The sequence below is a fragment of the Ornithorhynchus anatinus genome, chromosome X1 (genome assembly GCF_004115215.2).
Source record: "Ornithorhynchus anatinus isolate Pmale09 chromosome X1, mOrnAna1.pri.v4, whole genome shotgun sequence".
NCBI lineage: Eukaryota > Metazoa > Chordata > Mammalia > Monotremata > Ornithorhynchidae > Ornithorhynchus > Ornithorhynchus anatinus.
Window position 1 is genome coordinate 114,265,849 of NC_041749.1, and position 12,417 is coordinate 114,278,265.

Genomic DNA, 12,417 nt, shown 5'->3' on the forward strand with positions numbered 1-12,417 from the left:
ATTGTCAACTCTATGGTGTTTCTAGAGACAAAGTATGGATCTGAAAGCTGGACAATGAAAAAACAGGATAGAAAGAACGTCGATTCTTTTGGAAATGTGGTGTTGAAGAAGGCTTTTGCGAATACAAACAGATGGATTTTGGAACAAATGAAACCAAAGTGGTCTGTGGAAGGCCAAATGACTCGGCTTAGATTAGCATATTTTGGAGACACAATCAGGAGGCCTAATTCTCTGGAGAAGACACTAGAGCTAGGAAAAGTCCAGGGAAAACATGGAAGAGGCAGACCGGCAACTAGATGGCTAGAGACCATAACATCGATAATGGAAGAGCCATTAGGAAGGTTGCGGATTACGGCAGAGGACAGGACGTTCTGGAGAAAGTATATCCATGGAGTTGCTATGAATCGGAAACGACTCCACAGCACTTAATAATAATAATAATAATAATAATGATACGGTAAGCACTTATTATGTGCAAGACACTATTCTGAACACTGGGGTAGATACAAGCTAATCAGGTTGGACACGGTCTTAATCCCCATTCTGCAGATGAGGTAACCGAGGCCCAGAGAAGTGAAATGACTTGCCCAAGGTCACCTAGCAGACAAGTGGCAGAGCTGGGATTAGAACCCATGTCTTTCTGAGTCTCTGGCCTTTGCTCTAACCACTAGACCATGCTGCATTTTCCTTACTACAGTCTCACCTCTATGCTTAATGATGATGAAGAAGCAGCATAGAAGCAGCGGGAAGCAGCGTGGCTCAGTGGAAAGAGCACGGGCTCGGGAGTCAGAGGACACGGGTTCTAATCCCGCTCTGCCACTTGTCTGCTGTGTGACTTTGGGCAAGTCTCTTTACTTCTCTGTGCTTCAGTGACCTCATCTGTAAAATGGGGATTAAAACTGTGAGCCCCAGGTGGGACAACCTGATTACCTTGTATCCATCCCAGCGCTTAGAACAGTGCTCAGCACATAGTAAGCGCTTAATACATGTCATTATTATTATGACAATAATAATTATAATTGTGATATTTGTTAAGCGGTTATGATGTGCCAAGCACTGTATTAAGTGCTGCGTAGATATAAGATTAGCAGGTCAGACACAATCCCTGGCCCATATGGAGCGCACAGTCTACGTAGGAGGGACAACAGGTATTGAATCCCGATTTTACAGATGAGGAAACTGAGGCACAGAGAATTTAAGTGACTTGCCCAAGGTCACACAGCAGGCATGTGTCAGAGTTGGGATTAGAACTCTGGTTTCCTGACTCCCAGACCCGTGCTCTTTCCATCAGGCCACTCTAATTTCCTAAGCACTTGGGGACTCATATCCCCACCCCCACAGCACTTATGTTCATTTCTTTATACTGGATTGCTTCCCCTACCTGGAATTTATTTTAGCTTCCATCTCCCCAATTAGACTGTAAAGTCCTTTTTTGTTTTGTTTAGTTTTGTTTTGTATATGTTAAGTGCTTACTATATGCCAGGCACTGTTCTAAGCGCTGGGATAGATAAAAGGTAATCAGGTTGGACACAGTCCGCGTCCCACGTGGGGTTCACAGTCTTAATCCTCATTTTACAGATGAGGTAACTGAGGCCCAGAGAAGTTAAGTGAATCACCCAAGGTCACACAGCAGACAAGGGGCAAAGCCAGGACTGGAACCCAGGTCCTCCTGATTCCCAGGCCCATGCACTATCCACTAGGCCGTGCTGCTTCCCTAGATGAGAGGCCAAGGCTAGGAGAGATAATTGGGAGCCATCTTCATCTAGGGGGTAGTTAAAGCCAAGAGAGTGAATGAGCTTCCCAAAGGAGTGAGTGTAAAAATGAGTAATAGTACTGAGTAAGTATTTACTATGTGCCAAGCACTACACTAAGCAGTGGGGTAGATACAAAATAACCAGGTCCTGTCTCACATGGAATTCCCAGTCTAAATGGGAGGGAGAACCGATTTAATCTCCATTTTACAGATGAGGAAACTGAGGGACAGAGAAGTTGTGACTTAACCGAGGTCACTCAGCAGGCAAATGACAGAACCGGGATTAGGACCCAGGTCTCCTGATTCCCTCTGTGGACCAATCAGTCAATTAATCCATGATATTTATTGAGTACTTAATATGCGCAGAGCACTGTACCAATTGCTTGGAAGAGTACAATAGAGTTAGTAGACATGAACCTTGCCCTCTCAGGCCAGAGCGGGAGAGTGACGATAAAATAAATTTCCGGTAGGGATCATAATAGAGTATGAAATAGCAATAGCCCCAGTACCTCGGCCCCGCCCTTCCTCCCGCAGACCCAAGAGGGAAGGGCAGAAGCAACCGCAGCATCCTACCCCCGTGAAACTAAATATTGGGGCAGTTGGGGTGGTCTCTGTGGCTTCGGTGCCCCAAAGAGCCCATGGTGTCGTGGATAGAGCACAGGCCGGGGAGTGAAAAGGTCACGGGTTCTCATCCCAGCTCTGCCACTTGTCTGCTGTGTCACCTTGGGCAAGTCATTTTACTTCTCTGTGCCTCAGTTACTTCATCTGTAAAGTGGGGATCGAGAATATGAGTCCCACGTGGGGCCGGGACTGCATCCAACCCGATTTGCTTGTATCCACCCCAGTGTTTAGTACAGTGCCCGGGAGGTAGTAAGCGCTTAATAAATACCATTATAATTAGCCCCCACACCCCACTGCCTTTGCTGTTTATTTTTGCTTTCTGGGTATATTTGTCCTGGCCTCTATTACCAGTCCCTTCTCCCCTCCTTTAGATTTAGATTGAAGGCCCATTGACCTGGCTACTCTTTCCTTGTGCTTAGTACAGTGCTTTGCACACAGAAAGCAGTCAAGTAGATATATAACTATTACTACTCGTAATATTACCTAGTTGCCATTGTTTTTACAAGATGTTCTTCCCCTCAACTCTATTTATTGCCATTGTTCTTGTCTGTCCGTCTCCCCGGATTAGACTGTAAGCCCGTCAAACGGCAGGGACTGTCTCTATCTGTTGCCGACTTGTTCATTCCAAGCGCTTAGTACAGTGCTCTGCACATAGTAAGCGCTCAATAAATACTATTGAATGAATGAATTACCTCCAAGAGGCCTTCCCAGACTGAGCTTCCCCTTTTCCCTCTGCTCCCTCTGCTGCCTCTCTGCCCCCCTTTCACTTCCCCTCAGCTAAACCCCCTTTCCCCCCTTTCCCTCTGCTCCCCCCCTCACCCTTCCCCTCCCCTCAGCACTGTGCTCATTTGTTCATTTGTATATATCTTTATTACCCTATTTATTTGGTTAATGAGGTGTACATCCTCTTGATTCTATTTACTGCTACTGTTTTTGTCTGTCTCCCCCAACTAGACCGTAAGCCCGTTATTGGGCAGGGATTGGCTCTCTCTGTTGCTGAATTGTACATTCCAAGCGCTTAGTACAGTGCCCTGTGCATAGTGAGTGCTCAATAAATACTAGTGAATGAATGGACTTGGCGAAGATCCTTGACTTTTCTGGGCCTCAGTTTCCCCATCTATAGAATGGGGATTCCCTCCTACTTAGACTGTGAGTCCCCTGTCGCAGGAACCGTGTCCGATCTGATTGTCTCGAATCATGATGATGATGGTATTTGTTGAGCGCTAACTATGTACCAAGCACTGTTCTAAGCGCTGGGGTAATAATAAAAATAATGTTGGCATTTAAGTGCCTACTATGTGCAAAGCACTGTTCTGAGAGCTGGGGAGGATACAAGGTGATCAGGTTGTCCCACGTGGGGCTCACAGTCTTAATCCCCATTTTTCAGATGAGGTAACTGAGGCACAGAGAAGTTAAGCGACTTGCCCAAAGTCACACAGCTGACAAGCGGCATAGCCGGGATTTGAACCCATGATCTCTGACTCCCCAGCCTGTGCTCTTTCCACTAAACCACGTTGCTCGAATCTACCCCGGCGCTTGGAATGGTGCTGGAATGTAGTAAACCCTTAATTAATACCACAGTTATTATTATTGTGAGTTAGTGCTTCAGTAAAAGAGTGTGAAATGCACATACATAACTGAAAAGAGCAGATGACCTAGAACAAAGTCTTGGGGGGCATCCGCATTTAGCGGGGGCGAGAGGGAGAGGTAGAGCAGGCGAAGAGACAGAGCAGGAGCCCTCTCAGAGATATAGGTCAATCCAGGAGAGAAGTGCCTCTTAAAACCAAGGTTTGATAGTGTATCTGGGAGAAAGGGGTGGTCCACAGCATCAAAGGCAGACAAGAGGTTGAGGAAAATTAGGACAGACTCAGTTAGATTTGATGAGGAGGAGGACGACCTTGGGGAGAGTGGTTCGTTAAGCATTTAATGCGGGGCTGCAGGTCTCCCAGAGTGTTGGCTACTAGTGTACAATCATCCATAAATAGTCTTAGTCAATTACTGGGAGGAATTGGGCAAAGAGAAGACGGGGCTAGGAAAGTGGGGGGAAAAAAAATCTCAGTCATGAGGAGAGCGAGTTCCTTCTAGGATTCTGATGGGAAAGAAACTGTGTCAGGTGTCTGCCAGGAAGGTGGGGTCAGGAGGGTGAATTACTAGGCAAGGCCGGCACAGGAGCGGCTAAAGGAGGTATAACAGTGGTCCCCCGATTTAAGTTAGGTACCGGTGCAAGATCTTCAGTCATTCCAGGTTCTAGTTTAAGATGGAGAAGCAGCTTGGCACAGTGGATAGAGCATGGGGCCTGTGAGTCAGAAAGGTCGTAGGATCTAATCCCGCCTCTGCCACTTGTCTGCTGTGGGATGTTGGGCAAGTCTCTTCTCTCTACCTCAGTTACCTCATCTGTAAAAGGGGGATCAAGACTAGGGGCCCTGGATGGGAGTGGGACTGTGTCCAACCTGATTTGCTTGTATCTACCCCAGTGCTTAGTACAGGGCCTGGCACACAGTAAGTGCTTAACAAATGCCACTATTATTATTGCACCACCACTGCTGCTTTAATGAAGAAGATATCCTTTAATGAAGGAGTTTCTTGATTGTTACTAAACAGAGTATCTGAGAAGTCTTTGTGTATGGAACTGCAAATTCAGAAAGTCACTATCAAAAGAAAGGAGTGGGGCATTTTGCATTCTTCCAAACCTCTGCAACCAGGCTTTAGGGTAGAGGACTGGCCAGCTGAACCCCAAATACTTCCCATGCCTCTGGAGGGTACCAAATCTAAGAGTCATGGGATGCTGGGAGCAACCCACTAGGGAACTCTCGGGGTGTACTAGCATGGAGGCCCAAGAAGTCCTTGCTCTCCCTGTAAACTGGCATGGACACTAAGAGCCTGATGATACAAACTGGGCATCCGATTTCAAAAGTGACCAGAAAAAGTACAGTAGTAGTAATTGTGGTATTTGTTAAACACTTACTATGTTCCAGGCACTGTATTAAGCATTCATTCATTCAATTGTATTTATTGAGTGCTTACTATGTGCAGAGCACTGTACTAAGTGCTTGGAATGTACAATTCGGCAACAGATAGAGACAATCCCTGCCCATTGATGGGTTTACAGTCTAATCGGGGGAGATAGATGGACAAAAAACAAGACAACTTAATCACGATAAATAGAATCAAGGGGATGTACACCTCATTAACAAAATAAATAGGGTAATAAAATCTATACAAATGAGCACAGTGCTGAGGGGAGGGGAAGGGAGGAAAGGGGGCTTGGCTGAGGGGAGGTGAAGGGGGAGCAGGGAGGGAGCAGAGGGAAAAGGGGAAGCTCATTCTGGGAAGGCCTCTTGGAGGAGGTGAGCTCTCAAGCATTGGGGTGGATAGAAGGAAACCGGGTTGGACATAGTCCCTGTCCCGCATGGGGCTCACAGTCTTAATCCCCATTTTACAGATGAGGTAACTGAGGTACAGAAAAGTGAAAGGACTCATCCGAGGCCATGAAGCAGACAAGGGGCAGAGCAGGGATTAGAACCCATGACCGTCTGACTCCTCGGCCCGTGCTCTATCCACTACCCTATGGTGCTTCTGACCAAGACTACTTTATCAAAAGGGTTCCCTACCCTCAGCAGTGTGGCTCAGTGAAAAGAGCGTAGGGTTCGGAATCAGAGGTCATGGGTTCGACTCCCGGGTCTGCCACTTGTCAGCTGTGTGACTGTGGGCAAGTCACTTAACTTCTCTGTGCCTCAGTTACCTCATCTGTAAAATGGGGATTATCTGTGAGCCTCACATGAGACAAACTGATTACCCTGTATCTGCCCCAGCGCTTAGAACAGTGCTCTGCACATAGTAAGCGCTTAACAAATACCAACATTATTTACCACAGCTTTCCCAATAGTATCCTGCTCTCATCTCCACTACAGCTGTTGCTGACTTAGAATTTGTAGCAGCTGTGTTGGGAAGAGCAGCCTGCAAACAGAGGTGGTGGGGAAGAGCAGACATATGCTAGGGAGAGGAAGGGCATGGCAGTCTTGGGTCTTAAGGGACCACCAAGCTTTTATTTCCCCAAGCTTACTCCACACTTAATCTGGCCTTGCCTCTGCTTCCTCCTTCCCTCTTCCAAAATACAGTCTTAGAATCAGAGCTGGAAGTGACCTCAAGAAGTCCACCTGATCCTGCCTCCTGGCAGGTGAATATCTAAACCATCCAGTGCAGATGAATATCGATTCTTTCTAGCTAGTCAGAAGGACCTGGGTTCTAATCCCATTGTCTGCTGTGTGACCTTGGGCAAGTCACTTCACTTCTCTGGGCCTCAGTTACCTCATCTATAAAGTGCAGTGGAAGTGCCAAAATCTCTCTTGGTAGCCTTTCAGGAAGTTTTTCCTTCTGTCCATCCAAACTCTCTCAATCGATCAATCAGTTGTATTTACTGAGTGTCTGCTCTGTGTCTAGCTGTAATTTATTTTAATGTCTATCTCCCACTGTAGACTGTGAGCTCCCTGTGGGCAGGCATTGTGTCTACCAACTCTCAAGATTGCAAGTGCCTTGTGAAGAGGGACGATGTCTACCAACTCTCTCAAGCGCTTAGTACAGTGCTCTGCAAACAGTAAGCACTCAATAAATTTCATTGATTGACTGATGGCAGAGTACTATACTAAACATTTGGGAAGGCCAATAGAAGAAGTCGCGATCCCGGCCCTCCGGGACCCGTTGCAATCTAAGCCCATTTCCTCTTGTTCATCCTCTGTGGATAAAAGATATGGATATGGATCGGTCAGCTTCCTCTTTCATAAAAATCCTTGATATATAGTACTTGAAGACAGTTTTTAAGTCATTTCAGCCTACAGGCAATCCTTAGATTTACGACCCAATTGCTTCTGAAAACTGTCTTAAGTTGAAACGTAAGTTGGAACCAATTTTCTCATAGGAACAGTGTGATAAATGGGAGATTGGTATCTGAGCCAAGGTCAGGTACCCTATTTTTACCAAAATTTCCCAGAATTGGATGCTCGATCAATTGTCGGTGAGAAATATAGCTATATTATATTGAGTCAGTGAGGTTCCATCATAAGGTAACTAACTTTTACTTTATTTGAAATAAAATAGATGTGTCCACCCTCCCTGATGTTTCCCCTCACCGCCCCCCTCCACCTCTCCCCACTCCATCTCTTCTTCCCTCCACATAGCCGCTTTTAAAATTATTTCCATATCTCCCCTCTGCTCCCAGGCACCCCACCCCCAGTGCACCTCAGAACTAGTATTAAGGTAGCGCTAAGTGCTTAGTATAATGCCTGGCACACCACAGTAGGTGCTAATTATCACTGATTAACCGACTGATGGATAGATTAGTACCACAAAAGCTATACCTTCCAAAGTCAAACCCCATGCATTGTAAAGTTGAAACAGGGAGTAAACGTAACAATATTATGCCCTCCGAAACGTGAAATGTCTTAAATCAAGGATCGCCTGTACTCTTCTCTGAGACAGATAACCCCTTTTCCCTTCACCTTTCCTCATAAGACTTGTTTTTTCCATCTTTTTCATCACTTTTGTCACTTTTCTGGACCCTCTTGGCTCTCCAAATTCTTTTAAAGTGCAGTGCCCCAGGTCGCTAATAGAGGATGGGCCAGTGTAGAATATAGCTCACAGACTTGATTTTAAGCGCTTACTACATTTCCAGCCCCAATCTAAGCACTGGAGTAGATACAAGTTTATTAGGTTGGAAGTTCCCATCCCACATAGGGCTCGCAGTCTAAACTGGAAGGAGTAGGATTGAATCCCCCTTTTACAGATGAGGTAACTGAAGCCCAGAGGAGTTAAGCGACTTGCCCCAGGTCACAGAGCTAGCAAGCGGCAGAGGCGTGATTAAAACCCAGATCCTCTGACTCGCAGCAGACCCATCCTCTTTCCACTAGGCCTGCTGCTCCTGACAGTGCCCTCTGGAATCAGCTCAACTTTTGAAAACCACAGTACTGTGTTGCTCATTTGCTAGGCTTGTGTTCGCCTAGGATCATCAGCCAGTAGTAGTAGCTAGTAGCTCAGTGGAAAGAGCACGGGTTTGGGAGTCAGAGGTCATGGGTTCTAATCCTGGCTCTGCCACATGTTCATTCATTCAATAGTATTTATTGAGTGCTTACTATGTGCAGAGCACTGTACTAAGCGCTTGGGATGAACAAGTCGGCAACAGATAGAGACAGTCCCTGCCGTTTGACGGGTTTACAGTCTAATCGGGGGAGATGGAGTGTCAGCTGTGTGACTTTGGACAAGTCACTTCACTTCTCTGTGCCTCAGTGACCTCATCCATAAAATGGGGATTAAGACTGTGAGCCCCACATGGAACAACCTGATCCTCTTGTATCCTCTCCAGCGCTTAGAACAGTGCTTTGCACATAGTAAGCGCTTAACAAATGCCATCATTATTATCAGCTCTAAAGAATTAAGAAGGAACCGAATCAGGTTCCCTAAGGGGAAACGTTTTGGAAACGTGGTGCATTTCGTCCCGCACCGCCACGGGATGCGGCTTCCGGGGCTCAGTCTGGAGGTGACTGGCCCCTATGACGTCTCTTTAGATGATATATTATAAATTATTTCTTTAATGTCTGCCTCTCCCAGACTCTTAAGTTCGTCGCGGGGAAGGAACGCGTCCACTACTGTCGGACTGGACTCTCCCGAGCGCTTAGGGCAGCGTCCTGCGCTCGGTAAGGGTTCAGTAAATGCTCTTGATAGAGCGCGGGAGCAGCAAGAGGGAACGTAGGGCGGGAAAGGGGAAAGAGAGAGGGCTTCAGGACGGCCTCCTTCACACAGGCCCCTCCCTTCGCCCTTTTTCTTCTTCTTCTCCGCCCCGCGCCCCCCCCCCGCGGCCGCGCGGAGCGCCTCGTGCGCTTCGTGCGTCGTACGTGCCTCGTCAGCACGTCGCCAACGTCCGGCGAGGGGAGGGGGCGAACGGGGACTTGGCCGAAGGGAGCGAGCGTCGGTTAGGCGCGCGGTGGCGGTAGCGGTGGTCGCCTTCGTAGTGTGTGCTTATCGCAGAGGCGACGGGCAAGCGCAGGGGGCTCGTTATCGTCCGCGGCGGTGAGGTTGAGTGCCTTTCGGTGGAGTAAGTGGGGCGGGCCGGCCTTAGGTGTGCGACCGGAGCCGGGGTCTCGGGTGCCAGGCGAGGCCGGGGCCCGCGAGGCGAGGCCGGGCAGGCGGAACAGGCCGCTCCCTGCCGCCATGAGTGTGGAGGCGTACGGGCCCAGTTCGCAGACCCTCACCTTCCTCGACACCGAGGAGGCCGAGCTACTTGGAGCCGACACCCAGGGATCCGAGTTCGAGTTCACTGACTTCACCCTTCCCAGTCAGACCCAGACTCCGCCCGGGGCGCTCGGGATCGTCGCCGGCGGGCCCGGTGTGGCGGGAGTCGGGGGGCCGCCCGGGCAACTCGATATTCAGGTGAGGGGGGCTGAGGGGGTCGGCCGCGGGGAGGCCCGGGCGCCCGGCTCGGCTGCCCCGCCGGGACCCGCGGGCGCGGCCTACGGGCCACATGGGGCTGGGGGAATCCCGGCTGCGGAGAAGGAGGCCCGAGCGGGGGCGGGGAGGAAGATGAGGCTCGATGCGGGCGGGCGGGCTCCAAACTATGCCCACTCGGTTATTTGGCCCCGGCGAAGGCAGCCTCGATCGCAGTTAGTCTTCTCCCTGCTCCCCCATCGAATCCCCCACCCGCTCCCCCCTTTCTTTCCCGCGCCCCCTACCCACACACACACAAAAAGGAAGACATTTATGAGGCTGGCCGCCGAGTTCAGCACTTCTCCCTGTTAAAAGCGGGGACTGAGCGAATTGGAGATCCCCATTCCAGGCCTTTAAAACGACATCATAAGGAAGCGAAAGCTGGCCTGAGGCAGGATGGCTTCCTAGGCAAGAGGTAAATCTCATGTTTTTCTCCCGAAAGATCTGGCTGTACGGAGTGTTAAAGTATTGGCTTCCCGCCCCCTCTCCCCTCCTCCCTCCCCAGGGTCAGACTAACCTGTCCAGCAATCCCACCTGTAGGAGCTGTTGCGCTTCGTATTGTTAGCCCAGCAAATGTATTGGCTTTGCTCCAGACCTCGTTACTCCATCTCTCAGGAAATTAAATTTCACCAGACCTCAGATACAAAAGAGGAATGTGGAAAGATACGCAGTTAAGAGCTAAAACCTCAATGGTTCCTTTTTGTTTTGTTTTGAATTCCAGACAGTACAGTATCAGGTTAGTTGCTGAAACTTTGATATCTTAATGAGACATCGTGATGCATTTGCAATGGAAGGCTGAAATTTATTATCCCTGCACATGACACGAATCGGTGGAATTTTACTTATCAACTGCCACGTTTAACTTTTTTCACACTTAAAACTTGATGTGACTGCTCCTTTAACTTTCACTTTTGGTTACAACACACACACACACACAGAGTAAACCTCTCCTGCACCCTGTCCGATTTTTCTCAAGTTTGCAAAACCCCGAGGAAGCTTGAAATTAAAGGACTTCCTTGCTGAACATTTCTGTCTGTTCTCCCACCTCTGATCTTGCATAACCACTTGCCAAGAAACAGTTTAGATATTTGACCCTATCGTTGTTCCTTTACATGTGACATGCTGGCGGGGGGGGGGGGGGGGGGGTGAAAATCAGTGAAAACAGGTGTGCACAAAGACAAACATTTTCAGGGTTTTACAGGGGTTGAAGGAAACGTGAAAGAAAAGGGAGAGGTGATATGGGTGGACAAAGTTTTAATGATAGGATCAGTGTTTAGAATCAAATGAGTAAATGAGCTAGGCCGTTAAAAAAAAAAAAAAACCTTCACGGGTAGCAGGCACATCACACACTTAATAATTTTGGAAAATAGGATTTGTTGTCTACTCTTCGTACAGTTAGGCTCTTTCTACAGATAATGAAATTGATATTTTGACTCCCTATGAATTGTGAAGATTTAATGTTTATGTAAAGCACAAAAGGATGTTGTATGTAATGATGCCTGAATGCTTTAGATCAAAATGTAGCCAATGCCTATAGAAATTAATTATTTTGCATAACATGAACCTTCTTTACCTAGACTTTACTGCTCCGAATATGGGAGGAAACTTTTTGGTGACAGCTTTGTCCAAGTTCCTGCTGCATATTACTGCTGTTGCATTGAAAGCTCCTGTTTGGTTTGTGATCAGCTATCTGCCATTCTTTAGCTGAATTATCTGTTTCCATATTCCTGAACACCCCACAAGCAACTGAGATATGGGTGTAAAGCAAGGGATTTCACTGTTCTGGTAACCATAAAGTAAACTAGACCGATTTGTCGTTATTTTATTATTTTCTCAAGTTAGTCAAACACTTTTTATAGAAATTGTCTATCAGTTGCCCTGTGCAAAAGCTCTTTTGTGTTCTAAGTTTTGACTGATGAGCGGTAGTTTGACTGTAGTGTTACATTGGTGGGGTCGGGGGCTTTGTTTTCTCGCTGCAGGAGAAAGCAGGAGAAAAATGTGGCCCAACACAAATAATCAATATTTCTCCTGCAGCAGATGATGCCATCAGGCACCTAAAACATCTGGAAGCTACTCTCCACATTTGAATTATAGAATTGTAATACACTGTAAGGCAAGAAAGACGGGTTTGGACCAGTTCTTTTAGATAATTATCCAGGAATTGACTTTTGGATTAATTCTTTTTTTTTTTTTATGATTTGAGATCTGGAAGGATTGATGTAAAGTATTTCATTTTAAATTCGATTTTAAGAAAACTAATGGAAAGGGGTATTTTGCTCATTGATTGCCAAGAGGTATTTGTGACATGAGCTTTGATTTTGCCAATTATCATTTGGCTGACTTTTTAATTTAGTCTTGTTTTAAAGTAAGAAATGTTGGGTGTTGGGGAGGGGAAAAAAGTTTGTATGTTCTGCTCCTGGGGCTGCTACTAACCACAATTTGTGCCAGAAACGTAGCCTTGACTGTTTTGCCCCTATTTCCTCCTCAGAATGGTACCTGTTGTAATTAAATTGTTTGGTACCCTTGGATAAAAGTTCCACCAGCAGTGCATCAAAAAGGTGCAATAGAAA

At 47.3% G+C, this 12,417-nt stretch overlaps 1 protein-coding gene across 4 annotated transcripts in view; it reads left to right on the plus strand.

Annotated features, from left to right (window-relative positions):
- The first annotated feature begins 9,308 nt into the window (after positions 1-9,308).
- UPF1 (UPF1 RNA helicase and ATPase) overlaps positions 9,309-12,417 on the plus strand; it is a 36,418-nt gene continuing 33,309 nt past the window's right edge. For 2 of the 4 annotated variants that reach the window (XM_007670831.4, XM_007670832.4), the window contains exon 1: positions 9,309-9,793. In XM_007670831.4, coding sequence (XP_007669021.1) covers positions 9,575-9,793 — 219 coding nt within the window. In that variant the 5' untranslated portion in view covers positions 9,309-9,574. The remainder of the gene's footprint in view (positions 9,794-12,417) is intronic. The other 2 variants (XM_007670833.4, XM_001514896.6) reach the window with 1 other exon arrangement.